Genomic DNA, 26,417 nt, shown 5'->3' on the forward strand with positions numbered 1-26,417 from the left:
ACAGGTGCAAATATGTACCACACAGTCCCCTAGTAAAAAAAATGTATCAGAGTCAATGCATCAAATGTTGGACTGGGTAAAATTACTGAGGATGTGAGTTTGACATTTTCTAACACCGCCCAAGGTCGACACTATTTCCAATACAAGACAAAAAGTGAATATTGGAACAAGAGTTAAATCAAATTACAGTGGGAATTAACTCATGGCGTGACTATGATACAAAAAAGGCATTGGCAGCAATTGCATGGTGGTGTCCAAGCAGAATTACAATTACATCCAAATTACTGTGGTACGCTTCAGATATTGTTAATGGAGGACAACAGAAGTTACCCAAGGGGTACTATTATGTTTGTCGCCACCAGGCGTATAAGTTCTTACCAATAGGTGGCAAGGGAACATGTAGTTTAGCCAGAATAACTCCAGCCCCATGGGTACAGAAAAAACATAGATCTCACATACAGTCCAACTCACTTAAGGGCCAAAACAACAGTAAAACATGAGTTAAGCATGTGCACATGACCTGATTTATGGTATAGTAAGATGGGATTATCTCTATCCATATTTGGAGGATCAGTATAAAATGGCCATAATATGGAAGCCATCGCAAAATTATTTGATAATGTGATTGACCAGATACTGAGACTTTAAAATATCATGTGAAGATCCTTAGGCAACATCAGCTGGTGCTCAATGTTATGACTGCTGCACAAGGAGGAATGTGCCAGTTAGTAGGCCCAGCCAGTTGTTGCTATATTGCTTATTATTTTAGAGAACCTATAGAAGCGCACATTAGAGAAGTAAAAAGACTTAAGGAGGAATTTAGGAAGCAACATAATAATCCTGAATATGATATTAACACAAAAGGCTGGTTCCCATGGTTAAACCCAGCTAACTGGTTCAAAGGTTTAGGAGGATGGGTTATGGGAAAAATTAAAATGATAATACAAGGATTGTTGCTAATTTTTGCTATCTATTTAGTTATCAAGTTATTGATATGGGCAATATTATCTGTCTCCTGCTGTAAGAAGCCAGGTATGAGTGTCAACAAACACCACACAGAAACATGAGAACATTTATTATATGGACTATGCCTCGGATATGCAGGAAGACTCAGATGAAGAAACTGACGAATATGACATAATGAATGATGTCTTATCATTATTAAGGTTATACTTTTGGTTACGCTCTCTATTTTTCTCTCTAATTTAGGGCTAGATTTACTAAGCTGCGGGTTTGAAAAAGTGGAGATGTTGCCTATAGCAACCAATCAGATTCTAGCTTTCATTTTGTAGAAGGTACTAAATAAATGAAAGCTAGAATCTGATTGGTGCTATAGGCAACATCCCCACTTTTTCAAACCCGCAGCTTAGTAAATCTAGCCCTTAGTCTTTGTTTTTGTGTGTGAACACATACATAGCCCTAGGGTTAGATATTGGCAAAAATGCCAATACATACTACAGGAATGGAACTGCGGTTCTCACCCTATCATATGGTTAGGTTGGAGTAAGGTATATGTGGGTAGTTTTGCCTAAGTAGGGACAGATAAGGCTTATTTAAGATGATCATTAGAAGGGAAATGTAAAAGAAATGATGATCTTTTTAATTAAGCAATATATAGCTTTCATAGAAATAGTTAATGTAGAAGCCAATTTGTTAAAAATGCTTAACTACAGACCTCATAGCTAAAAGAATTCCAATAAGATTAACTACTTATGTTTTAAGGATGAGCGGTTTTGCTTCAAAAACTTAGAAATAACTCACTTTCAGTAAAGATAAGCAAGATAAATTATCTGTCTGGCTCTAATGCTAGGTACACACTACAGAATTTTCCAACAACTTTTTATGCCGATCGATTTTACATGCGATCGATGTTCCGATCGCTCAGTCCATGGACTGCATACACACTAGCCTTGTTTAGAATGATAAAGGGAAGAGCGAACGTCCCTTTAGCGACTTTTTTCAGCCATGTTGTCGTGAGCAATGACTGTAATTTCGTACTCACTGTTGTGGATCGGTCAGAAGTTTATACACACTACACAACGGAAACGAGATTGGAACGAAAATATTAAACGGTACGACCAACCAAATGAGGCGACAATCGTCCATTTGGGCAGACTTTCCACCATCGTGTCACTGCACACACTGACCCGACTTTTGAACGAGCGGTCGTATGTCGGCTGGTTTAGCCGATTATTGGACGAAAACCGTGTAGTGTGTACCTAGCTTAAGTAAAGCTGGGTACACACTACAGGTTTTTCATCCAATAATTGGACAAATCAACCGACATCCGACTGTTTGGTCAGATATTGTGTAGTGTGTATACTTACACAATGATCTAAAGTCACCCCAAAGTGCCGATCATCGTGTCGTTTCGTTGGTCGTACTGTTTAATATTTGCCGACCAATCCCCTTTCAATAATGCAGTGTGTATGAATTCACCCGACTATCGGCCAATAATGTATCTCAGAGTTACAGGTCTCATTCACCTTGTCTGCCTGCTGCTTATCTTGTCATGATCCACAGTTTCTGTCAACTGTCTGCGGCTGTTTTGCTTTAGAGAAAACTGATATCGATGGTACGGGCTGCTAATCCCTCTCTCCCCCTCCACATGTAGTCTTAACCCTCTGTGTGCTGGCTGGAACGGATAAGATTAGTGCAGTGAGAGGAGATTAGAGCAGCGTCCATTCCTGGGGTTAAGCTTCAGCTGCCGGAGATAAAGCTGCCACACTGTATTTACAGCCAGCTTACAGTTCTGCACTCGGCACAGTGCTGTGTCAAGACAGGCTGTCCAATACAATTGCCGGGCTGAATGTGTCTCTCAATGAATTAAGACCTGAGCTGTCATTTTTGCCTTTTATGGACTACCTTGCAGCCGATAATTTTGACAGATGAAGAGCAGAGATCTGATGATAATCGTGTATAGTGTGTACACGTCAATCGGTATGCTGATCGGGATTTTTTTAATATATTCTGTCGTTGCTATATCGTTAATCGTTTACTTTTCTGTAGTGTGTACCTAGCTTAAGAAACATTTACAGATGTCTTTGTACAATTGATTGAAGGTCATAACTACAATGTAAAGGATTGTGTTAATTATTACACTATGTAACCACAGAGAATGCCATGTTTTTCTGTATAAATATTAGTATACCAGTTTCAATAAAACAGAACACATTATTCCAGACAACTCTGTGTGTGTCTCAGATCAATTCTCCAGTGCGCACTGTATACCTGAATAGGAAGGTATTTTACAGGTGGCAAAAGGCACATCTACAACAACATATAAGAAATAGTAAAGATTCTATCAGTATGCATTCAGATTAAAAGCAATTTATCAGTCAGTACCTAAATTTCTAACTTGTAACACAACAGAATGGATGCAAATAGGAAAAGGGGGTTGACCTTTCTAAAAAAATTGTCCTAGTAAGGAATGCACTGGATTTTTAAATTAGGGATTATGGGCCCAATTCATTAATAGACTGATACTGAGTGCAATGTGCATTTGTTTTAAAATGCACGTAAATTGGGTATACATATGCCAAATTGAACAAGGAGCGAATCTGAAGATATGTGTAGCTGAAGAATGTGGATGTAGGTCTGCTCTGCTCTACAAGACAAGACACTACAGGATACATCCAATACATATGTGGCTTATAAAATCACAAAAAAACGCACATAAAAAAAATTCAATTAATGCTACCTATTAATAAGATAGGCATTAATGATAAAATAAGTTTTTATTTTACATAAAATACATTTATTACAGTACATAAAATAAATGTTTACAATAAATGTTTACATTTACTCCTGATTGCAAACACATGTTCTAGCATGTATACACAGATGCCATCATTTGTGCAGATAATGTACATAAAATCGGCATTTACGCATCTTAATGAATCAGACCCTATATATCATAGACGTCTTAATGAGTTTGATGAGATTGCTTTTTTTTATAATTAAATCTTTGAACTAGTTCCCCTGAAACTTGGTTTGAAGCTCAGATTTGTAAAGATGGGGATACCAGTTTACTTTCCTAGATTAAAAGGTTTGCACATGAAATACATGAATGCATTTTATATTTATGTCTATTGTACATCTTATATACCCTTTCTTCTATTAAGTTTCACAGTTTACAAATGTTATCTATCTAGAGTGTATATTCATTGGATTGCCAATTTAGGACTTTATGTTTAGGGTTTTGGCTACCCATACTATAGAAAGGCATTTTATATCATTTTAATCATTTTTGGGTGATAAGGAGACAATTCGAAGACACTCCTGGCTAGTGCTGGGCTGGCCCATATTGCTCTTTAAGAAAACCCTTACTCTTGAGCTCAATTAATATTTGAGAGACAGGAACTCTCAGCTATTGCTGGAACTGTGTAGGTGCATTGGAGTTCATCATTTGTTCAGGAATCTTCATTTTTGTCTCGTATGTATTCTGTCTACTGCCAGAATTGAGCAGACACTTGTAGCACCTTTGTCACTCGCCGGATCTCTGGTTCCTCTGGGCCTAGATCCAGACTACTCACCTCTCTGCCGGCGCCCGTGCAGCGCCGCGGCCATCCACCATCTTGAGGATACTTCTGCGCATGTGCAGACCAGAAGGAACTTTAAAACCTTTCCTCACTTCGTATTGGCTACCTGTCAGCCTTCCCCGATTTAAGGCACCTATGACCTCCTCCTAATTGTCTGTTCTTTGATCCTCACTTCGCTGTGGTAGCCGTGATCTACTCTCATGTGGTTCCTGTTCCTCTCTGCGTCTTCAAATCTCATCACCGGCGGTCCGGATAATACACCGCCACGTCCATGGTATACCTGCCTCTCGCTGATCATCGCAGCACCTGCTATATCTCACCTGCTACTCGGATACTTCACCGCCACGTTCGTGGTAAACCTGCCTCTCACTGATCATCGCAGCACCTGTTATTATTTCATCTACTGGCCGGATAATCATCGCCACCTATGTGGTAAATACCAGCCATCCGTTGAATATAACTACACCTCTTATTATCTCATATACTGGGCGGATTATCATCGCCACCTCTGTGGTAAATCCCAGCCATCCGCTGAATATAACTACCACTCTTATCATCTTATCTATTGGCCGGATAATCATTGCCACCACTGTGGTAAATATCAGCCATCTGCTGAACTTATCTACATCTCCTATTGGCCGGATACTAATCGCCACCTCTGTGGTAAATCCCAGCCATCCGTTGATCATCGCAGCATCTCCTGAATTATCTCTCTTATTGGCCAGATCCTATCTCTACGTCTGGGGTGTCTACCACCTGCCTGCCATCTGCACCTCTCCGCTGCTCTTAAGTTTTATCTACATCCTCTGAGCGCCACATCACGTTCTATTATCCTGATTGCCCAATCCTCCTATATCTTAGCTGTACTTCCGTTGCTCTGCCGCAGTCTCTTGAGGACCATGACCTGCGCAGTGGTGCCGCTAAAACCCGTACCCTCTTGCGGGGGTCCCTGGAGAAGACCAGCCGCTGCGTTAGACTCCGCATCTCGAATGTAGTCACAACTACTGGCAGAATTCTGGGTCGAGAATCTTAGTGACCGTTGTGAAGATACCACCCTTAGCTGGGATGGAAGTTACCCTCTGTGGGATTCAACTCACTCGGGTAGACCAGGATATATCCAAAATAAGACTTTATTACGACAGCACAACACCACAAGACGTTCACAAGTTACAGGGTAAATGGTAGCACGTATCCTCCAGCAGCCTCCTGCAGTCAGCACTCCAAAGTCATAATCTCTGTCCCTTTCAGGGTCTTATCCTCCCGCAATATTACCACTACCGTTTAGCAAAACAGTTATGGTGTCTCCTAGCCTGGGTTACTAGCTCACACCAACCCTGTCCTGGTAGGGTTCCCTCCAGCGGCCCCACAGTGCCTGGCCCAGAGTCCTTTTCACTGATGTCTTCTACACCAGGATCCTCCAAACTAGCATCGCTCTCCTGGCATTCTCCTCCCCTATATTATTTTCTCTGTACCCAGGAAGTAGGGTCAAATGTCTCAAACCTCCTCTTTACAGAAGGGGCCTCCCAGTCCACAATTTAGCTGCTAGACATACTGTCCCTGTTACCTTGATTAGACAATAGAATGGCTTGACTCAATTAGCTGTTTTGGCTGGATACACTACACATGGGGTTACAATAGTACATCAAGGAATGACACTGCACGCTTACATGGAACAATAAGACTTTTGACACATTATATCAGCAGGGTTACACAATATAAGTCTGTGATACCTTTTGATACAATTACATTTATATTGACACATATTGATACATTTCCCCATGCTATTTCAACCAATATATTACTGTGGAGGCACATTGCATATGAGTAGAAGTTCTAACCTCATTACCTCTCAGGTTATCTGTTGACCTAGCTAATTAACATGGGCTGCCAGCTAGTCAACTCAGACATTGTTCTGATTACAAACCTCATCTCAGCTGCACCCCATACAATACACATTTGAGACAAATGGTAATTACATTAGCCCTGCTGTCTAAGAGCCTTACTGACTGCCTTTCCCTGGGTGTCTGGGGTCCTGTCTGGCTACGCCTCCCCCTTCCCCAGTTCCCTTCTGCACTGGGATTACTCATTTTCGCAGCCTGCGTCCGCTTATGGGCTGGCTTCTTGCAGGAATCCTGTTGCATACTATCTCCTACAGGGACTACTGAGAGTAACATCACGCAGTCATCAATGTCCTGCTTTCTATGCTGCCTTCTCCCCTCCTGTGTCCGAATGTCACTGTTGCAGCCCTGCCCTAACATATTCTTGCAGTCTGCACAGTTGGCTATGTAGAGGTCTACATCCCTCGCTAAACCTAACCACATGAACTGCTGTCTGAGCCTGGCACGTGTTCTCCTTTTTCCTCGGTGATCAGTACCCCCTTCCCCATGGGCCTGAGCTATAAACCGATCCCGATATTCAGGTGGGACAACCAACCTGTACTTATGATTTGGGCTGGACACCGTATACAGTAACCCATCCAACCAAGCACAATCCTCTACCACCCCAGTCTTATACGACATATCTGCTAGTGCCCGCATCCCTTCTAGATCTGGATCTAGTAGCTGGGCTTCTTGCAGTCTAGATTTATCCTCCTCCCCCAGGACTAACCCCCCCTCAGGATGGTCTTGGCTACTCACCCTCAGAGGCCCGGAGATGGTAAAGAGAGGTTGCAGATACCCGTTAGTTACTGGCGTGTAGAAGTGGTTGTTCTTCCTCTGCCTGGGGCTCACCTTTCTATGGGCTTTTCCAACAAAATAATTCCTGAGGTCTTGCCCCAAATCATTGCCCAAAATCACCTCATTGGCATTCCTGCCATAACTCCAACTTCCACCAGGTTGTTACAATGGCCCCAATGCAACTGGACTTGGGCTGTTGGAATCTCTGCCCATCGTCCATCCTCCATCCTAATTTTAAAGTACTTGTTGGGGATAATTCTTCTGGAATCCACCAACTCGGGGCGTACCAGGGTGATGGCTGCCCAACAGTCTCTAAATCCTTGGGCTTTTCTGCCATCCACCCATACAAGTTTCAAGTGCCTGTAAAGGCGTCCTCCTGTTGTTTGCCTCATGTCAGCCACAGCATTGCAAGTGGCCTTTACGCCCCTCGCCTCTGGCGCATCAGGGTGGTAGTGTTTGTTTTTCTGAGGGTGGCTCCTGCCAACAACCCCCGTGGGAGGGAATTGGTCTAATTGACCTCCTTTCCTGGGACACTGCTGTTGAAGATGTCCCCAGTATTCACATTGAAGGCACCACTTCCCGACTTGTCCCAAGTGTGGTATTGCTTGTCCTTGGCTGCTGGGTCGCCTTTGGCCTTCACTCTGCCCCTTTTCTTCTTTATCCCAGGACTGTGGGTTACACTTTACCACCCAATCCTGAAGGCTGGGAAATATCTCAGTCAGCCCTGCTTTTACCAGCTCAAGTCCTTTTCTCCGGATCCACTGACTGAGGACGTGCTGCAGCTCTTGACGAAGCTGACCATAGTCATAGCTTCCACTGTGCACTGCTGACTGGCCTGGGGTGGGGTATTGTAGCTGCAATCTCCTGAATCCTTACTGGCTGCTCCTGGTCCTCATACAACTCCTTGGCTTTCAGGATTTCTGCAACATAAGTCCCAACTTGGGTGCCTTCCACTGCTGGGACCTCTGCTATTTTCATCCTGCCTGCATTATCGAGTAGGCACAGGTCCCATTTGCATAGTTTTTCCACTAGTTGTGGCCTGAAGTCATCCTGGGTAGTAGCAATTTCCCTTGTCTGGCATAATCCCCGGAGTTCATCCAGTTTTAGGGAATTATACTTGATCATATCTCACGTTTCTTGCAACTCCTCTGATAGGCTTCCTTTGGGTGCTGTGTAGCCCGTGCTGTGCTGTACCTACAAGGCCCTTGGACTGCAACCGCTTGCGTCCCTTGCAGCCTTCCCGGTTCTTGCAACACCGGGCCGAGTGATCCCACCGCTGCCACCAAATGTGAAGATACCACCCTTAGCTGAGATGGAAGTTACCCTCTGTGGGATTCAACTCACTCGGGTAGACCAGGATATATCCAAAATAAGACTTTATTACGACAGCACAACACCACAAGACGTTCACAAGTTACAGGGTAAATGGTAGCACGTATCCTCCAGCAGCCTCCTGCAGTCAGCACTCCAAAGTCATAATCTCTGTCCCTTTCAGGGTCTTATCCTCCTGCAATATTACCACTACCGTTTAGCAAAACAGTTATGGTGTCTCCTAGCCTGGGTTACTAGCTCACACCAACCCTGTCCTGGTAGGGTTCCCTCCAGCGGCCCCACAGTGCCTGGCCCAGAGTCCTTTTCACTGATGTCTTCTACACCAGGATCCTCCAAACTAGCATCGCTCTCCTGGCATTCTCCTCCCCTATATTATTTTCTCTGCACCCAGGAAGTAGGGTCAAATGTCTCAAACCTCCCCTTTACAGAAGGGGCCTCCCAGTCCACAATTTAGCTGCTAGACATACTGTCCCTGTTACCTTGATTAGACAATAGAATGGCTTGACTCAATTAGCTGTTTTGGCTGGATACACTACACATGGGGTTACAATAGTACATCAAGGAATGACACTGCACGCTTACATGGAACAATAAGACTTTTGACACATTATATCAGCAGGGTTACACAATATAAGTCTGTGATACCTTTTGATACAATTACATTTATATTGACACATATTGATACATTTCCCCATGCTATTTCAACAAATATATTACTGTGGAGGCACATTGCATATGAGTAGAAGTTCTAACCTCATTACCTCTCAGGTTATCTGTTGACCTAGCTAATTAACATGGGCTGCCAGCTAGTTAACTCAGACATTGTTCTGATTACAAACCTCATCTCAGCTGCACCCCATACAATACACATTTAAGACAAATGGTAATTACATTAGCTAGCACAAGCAAAATGACTGCTGTTGTTCTGATATTTTCACACAGTATGGCAATATTGTTTATATTTATACTACATACAATATCACAGGTAATAGTATGGGCAAAATGTATCCAATAACATGAAATAATAATACACATAATACACCAATGATCTGGTGTATATACTTAGACTGGGCCAAGGATTAAAAAGTACAATAAACCGTGAGAAATGGGTGATGATTACATAGTTCTCAGTCTAGTAGCACCCCGTTTCCTCACAACCGTGGCAACCTTATTTAAGGGTTTATTCGGTATATGTGCAAGCGACCTGGGTTAGTTAGCATGTTCCTGTGTATTGTATGTTTTTTGTTTTTTATCAAACTTGAAGAATAGAAGATTTTTTTTCCCCCAAGCTCAGACCCTGGGATTAAATTAACTAGATTTGTTTTTGACAATCATAGACACTGGGATTGATTTTACTAGGTTTTATTTTCTAAACTCGGACCATGAGATTAATTTTACTAGGTTTGTTTTTGACAATCATGGACCCCGCAATTGATTTTACTAGGTTTTATTTGGGAAAAGCATGGGTAACGGTAATTACAGTTAAAGAACCTGGATGTTGGGGGTATTACTGTTTTTTATTCCCCCAATAAATTTAGTTTGGCAATGAGGTGTGTGGTTTATTTACATTTTGTCTTGGTGCACTACAAGACACAGAAGGCCCCGGGAGCCAGGGCATGCTGGCACTAATGGTTCCCCAAGTGCCAGCATGCCCTGGCAGTAATGGGTATGCTGATGGTTGTAGTAAACCAAAACACAATGGATGCCCAAACTATTAATAGCAGCCTGTGTTTGCTGGTACATGTAGTGCACCAACACAAAATGGTTTGTTTATTATACAAATATATTTTATTACCCCACACTCACCACCAGGGGTGTGGGAAGAGCCCCAATGCTTTCAGCACAGGACTGGCTTACCCTAAGGTGGGGGTCCCTCTTTATTTTTGGCAGACCCCATCTCCCTAGGGAAGGTTGACTTAATGATGATGTCTTTTTTTTTATATACACATTAATATTTTGTGCAGTACCCGCCGACTGTCACTAGCATTGCCCTTTGAATGTCACAGTCAACATTACTACTGTCGACAGTCACAATGTCACCATTTTAAACATGTCAACAAAATGAATATGTCAACATTTACACTGTCACCATTTTGCTGTCAACAGTACTACTGTCGACATATCATATCCAACCCTAGTGAATGATGGTTACTACAATGCTGATATATACTATATAAAGTAATGAGAAGCCTTGAGCTGCTGGCAGTATTCTTCCTGACAATATGTCTTGCAAACTGATGATCTGTTATGAAATAAGGCATAAGACTGAAGACAGAAACAAACATTTATATTCAACTAAAATAATTTTTCAGCCTTATTACAATATCTTCAAACAATGAGGTATTATTTATCACAGACATCCAGACATGCAGAATGGCACAAAGAAACATTATCTTCATATCATGCTATCGGCATTAAAAAAAAATAATTATGAATTTATTTGATCAGACAATTCTATAGCCAGTTCAAATTTGTATAATAATGCTTTTTATCATTAATAACCCGGGGCCTGATTCATTAAGGATCTTAACATGAGAAACTTCTTATTTCAGTCTCCTGGACAAAACCATGAAAAAACAGTCAGTATTTAACTTATGTGCAAAACAGAATACTAATTTGCACCCCTTGCATTGTAACATGGTTTTGTCCAGGAGACTGAAATAAGAAGTTTCTCAAGCTAAGATCCTTAATGAATCAGGCCCCCTGTTCTTAACAATGCATGACTGATAGGATCATTATAAATAATTGGTAATATGTTGTAATGTCATACATACACTACAATGTTGTTTTTTTTAGCAGATTAAGTGGGAAACAAACAGTGATACAACTTACCTGTTAAACTTTCCTGCATGACTACACATAAGCTGTAAAGATCAGACTTTACAGAAATAATTTTCCCTAGAACAATTTCAGGAGACGACCAACAATACAGCTGTTTTGGTATAGGGAATTGAATTACATTGTTGAATTCCCTGTCTTCTTTCCTAGAAGACATACACAAATGTACAAATTTACTGAAATAATACTTCAGAGGTTCCTTTCTGAAAACTAGACATGGCAAAATCAATTAATTAATACTAGTTAATTTAATTTCCCCATAAGTCAGGTGAGTTTGGTTTAATTAGATGGCAATACTAAAACCTGATAGCAGTTTGCAACATATACTAAAGATAACTGACATGCCACAGTGGTAGATATCACAATATTTGTCTTTATCATTATGCAAATATATTTATTTAGAACTACATTCCATTACCACTCATCTATTAAAGAGTTATTTGCCAGAGATTATAAGTATATAATTGCACAATGCTGGCCTCATTTTAAAGTGCTTCCAGGCAGATCAATTTACAGATCTACTCTCTTCTGAGTGGCGCATTGTACAAAGTTTCACTGTCACAAATGCATACTTCTTAACAATGCATTATTTCATTACAATAAACTTTTCAAATTTTCTCCTGAAATACTGCTTGGTTTAGCCTCATTTATAGCTTACATTATTCATAAGCAAAATATGGATGATCAATGCATACAATATGGAAGTTGTATAAACAGGTTACCGGTATTTCACAGTGTTAGGATGCATAAGAATTAATCATAACACAGTAAACATTGACAAATTAAGTTGCTTTTCACTTATTCCATTATTGCTCAAGGTATATGAAGAAATATGTTCTATGGTATTTTATCTTGCAACTTATCTAATGAAATGTGTTCCCCATGATGGAATAAAGTGAAGTTGTGGTATACTTGTTTATTCCAGATAAGATGTGGTAAGGTCTACTTGACTGTAGCCGAAAACAGAGACGTTCAGTGGTCCTGTCAAATGAGGCGATTTTATTGGTTATCAGTCTTGAAATGACACATTTATCTAAGTATTTTTTGTGGTTTTAAGCTATAAATGCAATATTAATAAATAATTGTGCATTTTGAATTGAATGGTGTGTACTGCCCATACAAAAATAAACTTCCCCTCCAAGAGATCTCAGAGGAGGTCATTTGGCAAGTGTGTGAGGGGAAGTGGTGATGACATCACATCACCAAAGTGCCAGGGCCACCAATTGCACTATTATGCCCCACAGAACAGAATCCGGGAGAGTGTTAGCTCCTTAGGAGCCTCCTGGACATTCCGGGAGAGTAGGAAAGTGTGACTAGAAGTGTGGCTAGAAATGCCATTCTCCACCAAGGTCCAAAATAAAGCCTCAAAATGGGACCCATTAAAAGTAAAAGACAAGATCTAACGACTGCTAGCTCAAAGCTGTTACAAAATTTAACCCATCTGCAAAGCAAGGAACATCCTTGATACTGTACATTAATAACCCTCAATTAAATAATGCAAAATTAAATCTTGCTTAACTTAACTGATTAGAGACATTAAGCAACACAAATTTATAGTCAGACCTGAAAATAGCAGCAAACCTGTGTCTAATGGGGGAAAACTTGAAGGTGCAGTGAAGCTGGTGTTTTTCTCTTCAAAGCATTTATGCAAAGTTTTTTATTTTCCACATCAAAGAAAAAAGGAGCTCTGGGGCTGAGTAAAATAAGTGACGTGGTCTAAGCTGATCTGTGCAAATAGGTGAAATGTATAGCTAGTGTCATACATTATGCTCAGTAACAGGACAACCAGGACTATGGAATGGTATAGAGCAGGGGTAGGTAACCTGCGGCTCTCCAGGTGTTGTGAAAATACAAGTCCCAGCATGCTTTGCTAGTAGCTAACCAGCAGATAGATGGCAAGGCATGCTGGGATTTGTAGTTTCACAACACCTGGAGAGCCGCAGGTTGCCTACACCTGGTATAGAGGTATGGCTTGTGTATAGAATGGGAATTATGGGCCTCTTTTACAGTTAGACTTTTTTCTCTCTCAGAACAAAAAGGGTGCAAATTCTGTCACACATATCTCAAAATATGTCCAACTCAAAACACAAAAGAATTCCTGCGGCAGGCGTACAAATACATATACTTTAGCCCAATAATGTAGATGCAGCTTGACAGTGTTAGTAGAAAATGCAAACGTTGCATTTCCCTATTTATACACAATATAACAATGTAATGAAGTGTCATATACACAAGAAGGAACAGTGTCTATACAATGTTTTTAATAAATGTGAAAGTCACATTTTCCATATAAAATGTAATGAACTACAAACACCCTTACATCTGTTGTTTACCACTTTTTAGATCCAATGGAAAACTTCTTTCCTATTGTAATCCAAATAGTTATGACAAATACGTTATCCAAATAGACATCTGCGACTTGACATAATATAATAGCGGCGATAATTAATTAAGTACTATCAGCTGGAAGAGTCAATTTACAAGTAGTATAGTGCTGTTGGTATCATCATCATCATTACATATCTCTACAGCAGGCCTCCAAAAAAAATAAAAAATATGCTTCCTAAGAAGCATATCTTAGGATTTGTCTAAGTCTCATTAAGTTGCACCTCTAGGGGCCATGTTACACTTATGAAAAAAAGCTCTTATTGTACTCAATTTACACTTGCCCGGCTTTAATCTGCCTCTCCAGGCGTATGGGCTTCAGACTAGATAAGGATACATTATGGTAAGCATGCTCAGTACATAAATGCATGTATTTACAGTAGGGATGTGCACCGGCGACTTTTGAGGTCTCGTGTTTTGGATCCGGATTTTCGTTATTTTTGGGGTTCAGATTTGTCTCGCAAAACACTTGACGAAAGGTCTCGGTTCGGATTTAAGGTTTTGGATTCGGATTTTTTTTGAAAAAAACATAAAAAGTTTAAAAATCAAGTTTTTGGGCTTATTTTCACTCCTACGCTATTATTAACCTCAATAACATTCAATAACAAGCATTTCCACTAATTTACAGTGTATTCTGAACACCTCACAATATAGTTATTAGTCCAAAAGGTTGCAACGAGGTATCTTTCTGGACTGCGTAGAGGAGTGGGTCACCACAATATATATTAAAAACCCTGAACTTTTATGATTCGCACCAATAAATGTACCTGGACTGCGTAGAGGAGTGGGTTACCACAATATATATTAAAAACCCTGAACTTTTATGATTCGCACCAATAAATGTACCTGGACTGCGTAGAGGAGTGGGTCACCACAATATATATTAAAAACCCTGAACTTTTATGATTCGCACCAATAAATGTATCTGGACTGCGTAGAGGAGTGGGTCACCACAATATATATAATAAGAAAACCATCAACTTGTATGATTCGCACCAATAAATGTACCTGGACTGCGTAGAGGAGTGGGTCACCACAATATATATTAAAAACCCTGAACTTTTATGAATCGCACCAATAAATGTACCTGGACTGCGTAGAGGAGTGGGTCACCACAATATATTAAAAACCCTGAACTTTTATGAATCGCACCAATAAATGTACCTGGACTGCGTAGAGGAGTGGGTCACCACAATATATATTAAAAACCCTGAACTTTTATGATTCGCACCAATAAATGTACCTGGACTGCGTAGAGGAGTGGGCACTGGGCACCACAATAAAATATATAAAAAACCTTCAACAGGTCTGCATTACACTACACATACGGCTGCTCCTCCATCCTCTCCATCATATACATGTTGGAGTTTTAGCGTGTGACAACCTCTTGTTTTTGATAATGTCAGTGCATTTTGAATATTTTTCAATTTGCCCCACACCACTGAATGTACTTTATCTATGATACGCATCTATCTATCTTGACTGCGTAGTGTGGTGGCCCCGGTACACAATTTGGTACCGAGGCCACAATATAATTAAAAAATTGGGCATCAACTGTCACCGTTGTTTAATATCTGATACACCTAAATATGGACTGCACAGAGGAGTGGCCCCGGTAGTAAATTTAGTGCCGGGGCCACAAAAAAATAAATACACCCTCAACTGGTCTGAATTCCACCAAACAAGTATCTGGACTGCGTAGTGGGGTGGCCCCGGTACCCAATTTGATACCGGGGCCACAATACCTCCTCCAAACATGGTACAGACAATTCGTCATTGAGATCCCATCAAGTATGTTAAAGACAGACAGGGTCGAAGTGTTATTGGTTGACTTTGTAAACCAAAAAACTGTCCCTGTTGCACATAGTCGTGAAATGAAGACTGACTTTTTCATTTAAAGGCACCATCTTTCAAGTGTAGTGTTTGTAAGTCTAAGTCATATTATACTTTTGGTAAAATTGGTTTATTTTGTTCCTCTTTATGGTAACTACTAATAGAATTAAAGTATTAAATAGAAGCGGCAGTTCCTCTTTATGGTAATTAGTAATAGAATTAAAGTATTAAATAGAATTAAAGTATTAAATAGAATTAAAGTATTAAATAGAGTGGTATAGAGTTGTAGTGTGGTATAGATAGAGTGGTCCCCACAATATAATAATAAAACCCTCAACTGGTCTGAATTCCACCAAACAAGTATCTGGACTGCGTAGTGGGGTGGCCCCGGTACCCATTTTGATACCGGGGCCACAATAAAATAAATACACCCTCAACTGGTCTGAATTCCACCAAACAAGTATCTGGACTGCGTAGTGGGGTGGCCCCGGTACCCAATTTGATACCGGGGCCACATTACCTCCTCCAATTTCCAAGTGTAGTGTTTATAACATCTTAACACTACACTAATTCTAGCACGTCAAAACCTCTTGTTTTAAATAATGACAGGGCATTTAACTTTTGATTTAATTTATTGAATTTGTTGGCATTTTCTTTTACTTTTTGAACATGGCAAACGACTGTTGAATGGTCACATAATGCCAAAAAAAAAGTTGGAAGATGGAATTGTCCTTGGGCCCTCCCACCCACCCTTATGTTGTTGAAATAGGACATGCACACTTTAACAAACCAATCATTTCAGCGACAGGGCCTACCAAACAACTGTGGCTGAAATGATTGGTTTGTTTGGGCCCCCACACCAATAAAACAATTCATCTCTCCCTGTACAAACTAAACAGGCTCTACTGAGGAAAGATGTCGTCCTCATCCTCAACCTCTGATTCCTCTCCCCCTACAGTGTGTACTTCCTCCTCCTCACACATTATCAATTCGTCCCCGCTGGACTCCACAACCTTAGTCCCTCTGTACTGTCTGGAGGGCAGTGCTGTACTTCATTGAGGAATTGATTATTCATTTTTATAAACATCATTTTTTCAACGTTGTGAGGAAGCAACCTCCTTCGCCGCTCACTGACCAGGTTCCCCGCTGCACTAAAAACTCTTTCCGAGTACACACTGGAGGGGGGACAACTCAGTTAAAAAATAGAGCCAGTTTGTACAGGGGCTTCCAAACTGCCTTTTGGAGTTCTACCACGTCACTACCTCTAGTTAATTTAGATTGCAAGGCTTGTAAATATAAATACTTTGAAGATAAAAAAAGCAGGCTGCACAGACTGTGGAGCTAGAAAGTGAAATTAAATGGACCACGTTACTTTGGTGGCTATCTATGCCCCCCCCCCCCCCCCCGCCCTACACTTGTAGTTGAATATAAATAAAGCAGCCTGCATAGACTGTAGAACTAGCAATTCAAATATACAAAGAAATGGACAAAGGCAGTCTGTCTGCATCAGATCCCCTCTCCACTAGGAGTAAAACAGAAAACTTTTCAGCCGTTATATAATCTAGAATATAAATAGAAATTGAGAAATGCAATTTGGTATCTGTCTGCATCATAATCATCAACATCCTACTCAGCGCCAGCTACATCAATATCCTCCTCCCAGTGTACAACATTCACACCTTCATTAGCCAAATCTGTAACTGGACTGTGGGTGATCCTTCCAGCATATGCAGAGGGCGTGCTGCAAATGCTGGATGGAGTCACCTCTTCCCGTACAGTGATGGGAAGGTCAGGGTTCACAACCAACAACACCCTTGGACTCGCCTTGGGGATTTGTGATGTCATCTGTTTAGAAGGCAGAGTTCTTTGCTGTTTTGTTGTTGTTGCTGACAGCATAACTCTCTTAAATTTTTTGTGGGGGGGGGAGGAGGGCTTAGATCCTTGGGTGAAGCTGGACCACTAGTCATGAACACGGGCCAGGGCCTAAGCCGTTCCTTGCCACTACGTGTCGTAATTGGCATATTGCCAACTTTACGTTTCTCCTCAGATGATTTTAAGTTTCTTTTTTTGCTGTTTTTTGAGAACTTGGGCTTTTTGGATTTTACATGCCCTGTACTAGGAGATTGGGCATCGTGCTTGCCAGACGACGTTGATGGCATTTCATCGTCTATGTCATGACTAGTGGCAGCAGCTTCAGCATTAGGAGGAAGTGGGTCTTGATCTTTCCCTACTTTATCCTCCAAATTTTGGTCTCCATTATATGTAGCACAAGATACTGCAGAATGTGTGAACTTGGTAATATTGCAGTACCAATGGACTTATACTGCTGGATTGGTTTTGCAAATTTGGTTATAATTATATATATTTTTTTTAATTTTTTATTTTTTATTTTTTTTTACTTTTTTTTTATTTTTTAAAAACTTGGGAATAATGGGGAAATAACTATGCCCTTAGAAGCACAGAGCACAGGACACAGCACCACTGGACTGAACAGGACACGGCACAGGACCCAGCAGCACTACGGAACTCAGCAGGACAGAGCACAGGACACAGCACCAATGGACTGATACTGCAGAATGTGTGAACTTTGTAATATTGCAGTACCAATGGACTTATACTGCTGGATTGGTTTTGCAAATTTGGTTATAATTATATATATTTTTTTTAATTTTTAATTTTTTATTTTTTTTTACTTTTTTTTTATTTTTTAAAAACTTGGGAATAATGGGGAAATAACTATGCCCTTAGAAGCACAGAGCACAGGACACAGCACCACTGGACTGAACAGGACACGGCACAGGACCCAGCAGCACTACGGAACTCAGCAGGACAGAGCACAGGACACAGCACCAATGGGCTGATACTGCAGAATGTGTGAACTTTGTAATATTGCAGTACCACTGGACTTTTACTGCTGAATGTGTGAACTTGGTAATATTGCAGTACCAATGGGCTTATACTGCAGGATTGGTTGTGCAAATTTTGTGGTAATTAAAAAAAATTAAATTAGTTTTTGGTATTTTTTTAAATAACTTTTTTTTATTTTTTTAAACACAGGGGAATATTGGGGAAATAACTATGCCCTTAGAAGCACAGAGCACAGGACACAGCACCACTGGACTGAACAGGACACAGCACAGGACCCAGCCGCACCACTGACCTCAGAAGGACAGAGCACAGCACACAGCACCACTGGACTGATACTGCAGAACACAGCACAGCACAGCACAGCACAGAACTAAACAGCACAGCACAGAATTAAACAGCACAGCACGAGATCTACCAGGACAGAGGACCACCTAACACACCCTCCCTCTACCCTGATCAATGCCCGAGTGAAGATGGCGGCGACTAGCGGGGAATTTATAGGATCCGAGTATCGCGAGATCCAACAACGGGATTATGAGTCAGAGTCTCAGTTTCAGATTTGAATTTGGCGCCAATACCCGGATCTGTCTCGGATCCGACTCGGATCGGCAACGTTCGGGTGGGCTCGGATTTCATAAATCCGAGTGCGCTCATCCCTAATTTACAGTACAAAAATTGATGTATGGCCATTTATAAATGCGGCCCTATGTGCCTATAGCAGTGAGGGCAACATGAAAGAGGTGGATGGCTGTATGTGAGGAAGGAGAGAGAGCAGAGTGAACTTTCTCCTCCTCTGGGTATGTCTGCACTGTGCAGAGGAGGTCACGTGATGCAGAAGTCAGCTGCCCCCATTCTGACAAAATCCAGAGTAGCCAGCAGCCAGCAAGGTTGCAGATAAAGGCTCTGTTGCCCACCGAAAGTCTATAGTTTTCAATAAGGCAAATTCAGTCTTGAATACATTCTTTCAAACAATATGAAATTACATTGACATGGACAAATATAAAGCTGCTTCTAATAAAGCACATATGAAAATGTAATGCTTATACATAACCATAATTGTAATCATAAACAATCACTTCTGACCTATAATCAAAGGCACAAAGAGTAAGTATTCAAAATCAAAGAACAGTAAATAACTAGACATTTAAAAGAAAACACCTGCAACATTGTACAGAACAGATTTGAGAAGCAGTAGAAATAAAGTTTTACCTTTCTATCATGTATTCAAAATTACTTAGCTTAGCTTTGCCTGCAGATACAATCTGTATGGCATGTGAAGAAAAAGAGCGATGGATAAAGCCGCGCCAGTGAAGGAATATGAGTGCATCAATCATCTGAAGCAGTAAGTGGATTATTGTTTCCATGTGCAATATTGGGATTTCTGAACGCTGAAAATTTCATAAAACATTGTCATTTACAGTACGGAAAAGCTGCTAGCATGCATAATCCAAATAACATTTGTCAGCATAAACATAGTACTAAATACATTAGCCTGTAAAGGGAAATGTATAGGGTTTGTACTTGTGTATTTCCCACCATTTTACCAGACTACGTAAGCCAGCATTTTAAGCACAATTACAGGGTTTGCTACAAACTCAATAGGGTATTATTTATACCTGCAAAGAGAAATATTTAAAATTAATTAACTTTAGTATATCTATGTACAAACATAGATCCTAAATTCTAAAGCGAATTTAAATAAAATAACAGAAGTTAATGAAATATTTTTCATTTCATTTCATCCCTTCCCCAAACAAATATTTATTCTATAATAGTTTCATTGTGGCAATAACCAAGATTTATGGTGATGAGATCAGAGGCATTAACTCACTGTATTTGCAGATCAGTTAGCAATGTCACAGTACCAGCTACCCAGCAGTAGATAACTTTACCAGTACTCTACCTGGGCAAGCCTCTGAAATAAATTTAACTAATACCCCAGACGAGTTTCAAAACAAAGCTTGACAAATTACATTGCTATAGAGCTGTGTACTAATAGACGGGAAACACAATTGAATAGCTATAACCCATTAATGTTAAATGAGTAGAATCATTATATTGACAAACTTATAAGTCAACTTTTTTTTTAAGATAATTAGATACATACAATGTATTACTGTTATGATTAATGTATGTACACAGTATGTGGATTTTAGGAGCATTTCTGGTCTCGGCTGTTTGGTTGCAATGGTTGCCTCCAAGCAGCTGTACTGGCAGTGCGGTCTCTTGGTCCCACTGCTACAAATCAGTTTAGAGGAGGAGGGCTCACTAGAAGCCTCTTGATTCGCTCCCTTGACTTTAAAGTACAGGAAGCTAATTGCAATTGTGCCAAATATATATGCTGTTTCTGAAAACCCTGCTTATTTTACTTAGTATTTTACTTAGTATTTCACTTATTTTACTCTTTTTGGCCCCTGCTTCTGGACTGTGACTATTCTTTGACTACTGACTATTTGCTTTAGATACTGTTTTTTCTTAGAACGCTGCCTGGTCTGAGCATTTGCTTTGGATACTGTCTACGCTTAGATTACAGCCACCCAGACTCAACTCTGAAACCGGACCGATAAAACGCTACTTAGTTTTTGTTTAAAAATAAGAGAACAGTAAAACAATTTACCCTTTCATGTAAAATGTTGTATAAGGAACCAAATGCAACCCTTTCAAATACGAGCCGTGTTCTCTCCAAGGAAGGTGAGGTACACAAAGCTAACAGTTGGAGAATAAGAGGATGCTGAAGGTTACTGTGAAATAGAAGAAAAATATAGTGATGAAAAACAATGTGATGCATTTATAAACTGCATTAACAGAAATAGGACAATTTATGATTTAGAAGAGGCAGCTAATTAATCAATGGTAACACATTTGTATATAATTCATAGATCCTATTACACACCAATAAGGGTATTTAGGCTGAGAATGTGGGAATCCCCTCTGTGCGAAATGTATGATTGAAGAGGGCACATATACTTTAGGCTGTAATAAATTGGCTAGTTAATTACATCTGAAATGGATATATTACGCATCCTAGGTCTTTAGCAGTTCATCTACTTATGAAATGGATATCAAGGGAAACATTTAGTGAAGATCCTTCACAAGACATACATCAATTGGTCCAAGTAGTCCATGTAGCCTCATATACGGGCGGCATGTTTGTAGTGCATAAACTACAGTCATTGGTTATGCCCAACTACGTTCAATCTTGGAAGTCAAGCAAGTATGTAACAGGACGGGAGACCATCTGGTACGATAGGTATATTGTCTCTACATATTTCCCAAAAGAGGGTATGGTATTATTTCACCAATGCTCAACTAGTCAAAAGAGCGCATAATTATCCGCTATGGAGTGCTTGAGTTCCTTTTTGTTTTCAGGATTCCATTTATATACTGAAAGAAAAACAGTTTTTCTTTTAATAACTGATGACCTTGGATATATTTACATATACTAATTAGATCATCTTTAAGGTGCCTTATTTCTTAAGTCAACAAACCTGTTTTTTCTAGCCTCTCTTTAATGTAACAATTGCATTCCCTTTATTAATGTGGTTGCCTGCCTCTGCACACCCTCAAGTTTGGCCTTCTCTCCTAACATGTGATGTCCAAATATGAAATAAACATAAGCAAGATTTAGTATAACTATTGAATTATACAGTATTAATACTACCTCATTTGCACTAATGCACTTAGATGATTTATAACATAGTAACATAGTTGATGAGGTTGAAAAAAGACACCAGTCCATCAAGTTCAACCTATTTTGGATCTCCTGCGATCCTGCACTTATATTTGAAATTAATCCAGAGTAAGCAACCGCCAATCTGTTTCAATTTTGAAAATCCCCCCAGACTCAATATTGCAATCCAATTTTTACCCTATATCCACTACTATCCTTTATTTTAAATTAACGGTCGTATCCCCGGTTACACCTTTCCGCTAAAAATTTGTCTAACCCTTTCTTAAACATATCTATTCAATCTGCCATCACAACCTTCCCTGGCAATGAATTCCATATCTTGACTGCCCTTACTGTAAAGAACCCCTTCCTTTGCTTGTTGTGAAATTTCCTCTCCTCTAACCTTAGGGGATGACCACGTGTCCTGTGTATGGTCCTTGGGGTAAAAAGTTCCCATGAAATCTCTCCGTATTGACCCCTAATGTATTTGTACATAGTAATCATATCTCCCCTTAGACGCCTCTTTTCTAAAGTAAACATGCCTAAACTGGCTAACCTTTCCTCATAACTTAATGACTCCATACCCTTTATCAATTTTGTCGCCCTTCTCTGAACCCTTTCTAGTTCCAAATTATCTTTTTTATAGAGTGGTGCCCAGAACTGTACTGCATATTCAAGATGAGGTCTTACCAACGATTTATACAGTGGCAAAATTACACTGTCTTCCCTTGCATCTATGCCCCTTTTTATGCATGCCAATACTTTGTTTGCCCTTGCAGCTGCTGCTTGACATTGAGCACTATTGCTAAGTCTACTGTCTACGAGCACTCCCAAATCCTTTTCCATTATAGATTCTCCTAAATTAATTCCATTTAATTTATAGATTGCGTTCTTGTTTTTGATCCCTGAATGCATAACCTTACATTTATCTGTGTATAACCTTATATTTCATTTAGCTGCCCAATCCTCCAGTTTATTTAAGTCCCTCTGTAGAGAAGCTACATCTTGCTCTGATTTTATTACCTTACAGAGTTTAGTGTCATCTGCAAAAATAGAAACTTTACTCTCTAAACCATCACCAAGGTCATTAATAAATATATTAAAAAGGAGTGGTCCCAGCACAGAACCTTGAGGTACTCCACTTAAGACTTTTGACCAATTAGAAAATGTTCCATTTATCACAACTCTCTGTTCCCTATTCTCTAACCAATTTTCGATCCAAGTACAAATTTTGATTCCTAGACCCAGTTCCCTTATTTTGTAAACCAACCTCTTGTGTGGTACTGTATCAAAGGCCTTTGCAAAATCTAAGTAGACCACATCTACTGGTCTGCCCTGGTCTAAGTTCCCACTAACTTCCTCGTAGAAACTAATTAGATTAGTTTGACATGACCTATCCCTCACAAATCCATGTTGATTCCCACTAATAATTTTATTGCGTACCAAGTAATCCTGAATACTGTCCCTTAAAATACCTTCCAGTAGTTTCCCCACTATTGATGTCAGGCTTACAGGTCTATAATTCTCTGGTTGTGATCTCGTCCCCTTTTTAAACAACGGCACCACATCTGCTATTCGCCAATCCTTTGGTACTGAGCCTGATGAGATTGAATCTCTGAAAATTAAGAATAGCGGTCTAGCTATTTCCGAGTTTTACTCCATAAGGACCCTTGGGTGTATGCCATCTGGACCTGGAGCTTTATTTATCTTAATATTTTTCAGTCGCCTTTGGACTTCTTCCTCTGACAACCAAGTATTAATTAATGGCATGGTTTCATTTCCATTTTTATGTATTACTCCTGCCATTTGTTCCTCTCTGGTAAATACTGAAGAAAAGAACGTGTTTAATACCTCTGCTTTTTCCTTCGTATCATTTATCAATTCACCCATCTCACTTCTTAGGGGTCCTATATTATCTTTTTTAATCCTTTTGCCATTTATATACTTAAAAAACTTTTTGGGGTTTGTCTTACTTTCTTTTGCAACGTGCCTTTCATTTTCTAATTTAGCCAATCTAATTTCCTTTTTGCATGTTTTATTACATTCCTTGTACCTATGGAAGGACTCCTCTGACCCTTCAGACTTAAACAATTTAAATGCACGCTTCTTCCTTAGCATTTCTTCCCTTACCTTTTTATTTAGCCACATTGGTTTAGACTTAATTCTTTTACATTTATTTCCCATAGGAATGAACTTATACGTGTATGTTTCCAACAACATTTTAAAGACAGCCCACATTTCTTCCGTATTTTTTCCTTCAAAGGCTTTGTCCCAGTCTATGCTCTTTATAGACTCCTTTAGCATATTAAAATTTGCCTTTTTAAGTTTAAAGTCCTAGTTGATCCCTTATACTGTTGTTTCTGGAAACTAATTTCAAATGAGACCATATTATGATCACTGTTTCCCAAGTGCTCCTTTACTTGAATATTTGATATTACGTCTACATTGTTTGTTATTACTAGGTCCAGTATAGTCCGGTTCCTAGTTGGTTCCTCTACTAATTGGGACATGTAATGGTCTTTTAGCGTGCTCAGAAACCTATTTCCCCTAGCTGTACCGCAGGCCTCAGTACTCCAATCAATGTCCGGATAATTAAAATCCCCCATAATTAAAATTTGACCTAGTTGTGTAGCCTTTTCAATTTGCTGTAGAAGTTGGGCTTCCTCAATCGTACTAATATCTGGCGGTTTATAGCATATCCCTATCAGCAACTTCTCTGAACTTTTTCCTCCGCTGGATATCTCCACCCACAATGCCTCTATATTATCACCAATATTCTCGTATATAACTTCCTGAATACTTGGTTTTAATTCAGGCTTAATATAAAGACATACTCCTCCTCCCCTTTTATTTACCCTATCCCTCCTGAAGAGAGAATAGCCTTCCAAGTTGACTGCCCAGTCATGTGTATCATCCCACCAGGTCTCAGTAATACCTATAATATCATACTGCTCATTCATTGCTACTAGTTCTAACTCCCCCATTTTACCTGTCAGGCTTCATGCATTTGAAAGCATACACTTTAGTCTATTGCCTCCCTTAGGTATTTCTTTTTGATTTAAAAAGGGCCGCTCCTTATCGGCTATGCTTCCCTTTCCCCCCTCTCCACCCCCTTTACTCTTGTTAAATTCCTCCTTACTACTCTCAATGTCTATCCCATAAATACTTGCTTGCCCCTCCCCCCCGGAGCCTAGTTTAAAATCTTCTCCAACCTTCTAACCATCCTCTCCCCTAGCACTGCAGCCCCCTCCTCATTCAGGTGCAATCCATCACGACAATAAAGATGGCAACTGACCGAGAAATCAGCCCAGTGCTCTAAGAATCCAAAACCCTCCTTCTTACACCAATCTTTTAGCCACGCATTAACGTCCCTAATCTCCCGCTGCCTCCCTGGACTAGCGCGTGGCACAGGTAGTATTTCCGAAAATACTACCTTGGATGTCCTTGCCTTAAGTTTGCGACCTATGTCCCTGAAATCAATCTTTAGGACACCCCTTCTTCCTCTAACTCGGTCATTGGTGCCAACATGCACCAAAGCCGCTGGGTCATTCCCAGCCCCTCCCAACAATCTGTCCACCCGATCCGCAATATGCCGAGCCCGAGCACCCAGGAGACAACACACTGTTCGGCATGCATGGTCCCGGTAACAGATTGCCCTATCTACCTTCCTAATAATTGAATCCCCTACCACCACAATCTGCCTGGGTCCCTGAGTAACTTTGGTCCCCTCTGTGCTGGAGAGACCATTCCCCTGGTTGCTAGAGGAAGCAGTGTCATCCAACTCTACCAATTCTGAACTGCCTTCCACAGTATCTTCATCCAATCTGGCAAATCTGCTGGGATTGCCTAGCTCAGAACTGGCCTGCCTCTTCCTCCCTCTGCTACCCCTAGTAACTGTTACCCAGCTGCCTACCTGTGCATCCTCCTCTGTCTCTGCTCCACCCTGCTCAGCTAACGCATCAACGGTGAGCTGTAAACTCTGCTCCAGGTTGGCAATGTCTCTCAATGTTGCAATGGTCTGCTTTAGATCAGTTACCTGGGCTTCCAAAGAGACCAATTGCTCACATTTCTCACAGAGGTATAAACCTTGGAACACTTGCTCCAAGTGTGCATACATATGACAAGATAGGCATTGAGTGAGATCATCAAGCCTGCTACTACTCATCTTATTATGGCTAACCTAACTTCTTATAGCCTACAGTGAACTTTAGTACTAGCCTTTCCTAGCCACTTACCAGATTAAACCCCTTCCTGGATTTAACTCCTTACTGGAAC

At 40.4% G+C, this 26,417-nt stretch overlaps 1 protein-coding gene across 7 annotated transcripts in view; it reads right to left on the bottom strand.

Moving 5' to 3' along the window:
* The window catches only part of TEX14 (testis expressed 14, intercellular bridge forming factor), a 427,022-nt gene that overhangs the window by 218,347 nt on the left and 182,258 nt on the right, over nt 1-26,417 (bottom strand). For all 7 annotated transcript variants that reach the window (XR_012688029.1, XM_075195065.1, XM_075195067.1 and 4 more), the window contains 3 exons: nt 21,090-21,213; nt 19,682-19,860; nt 11,381-11,532 (listed from right to left, as the gene is read on the bottom strand). Coding sequence is in view for 6 of the 7 variants with exons in the window: in XM_075195065.1 (XP_075051166.1) it covers nt 11,381-11,532; nt 19,682-19,860; nt 21,090-21,213 (455 nt within the window). In the remaining variant the exon portion in view is untranslated. The remainder of the gene's footprint in view (nt 1-11,380; nt 11,533-19,681; nt 19,861-21,089; nt 21,214-26,417) is intronic.

The sequence above is a fragment of the Mixophyes fleayi genome, chromosome 2 (assembly GCF_038048845.1).
Source record: "Mixophyes fleayi isolate aMixFle1 chromosome 2, aMixFle1.hap1, whole genome shotgun sequence".
Lineage (NCBI taxonomy): Eukaryota > Metazoa > Chordata > Amphibia > Anura > Limnodynastidae > Mixophyes > Mixophyes fleayi.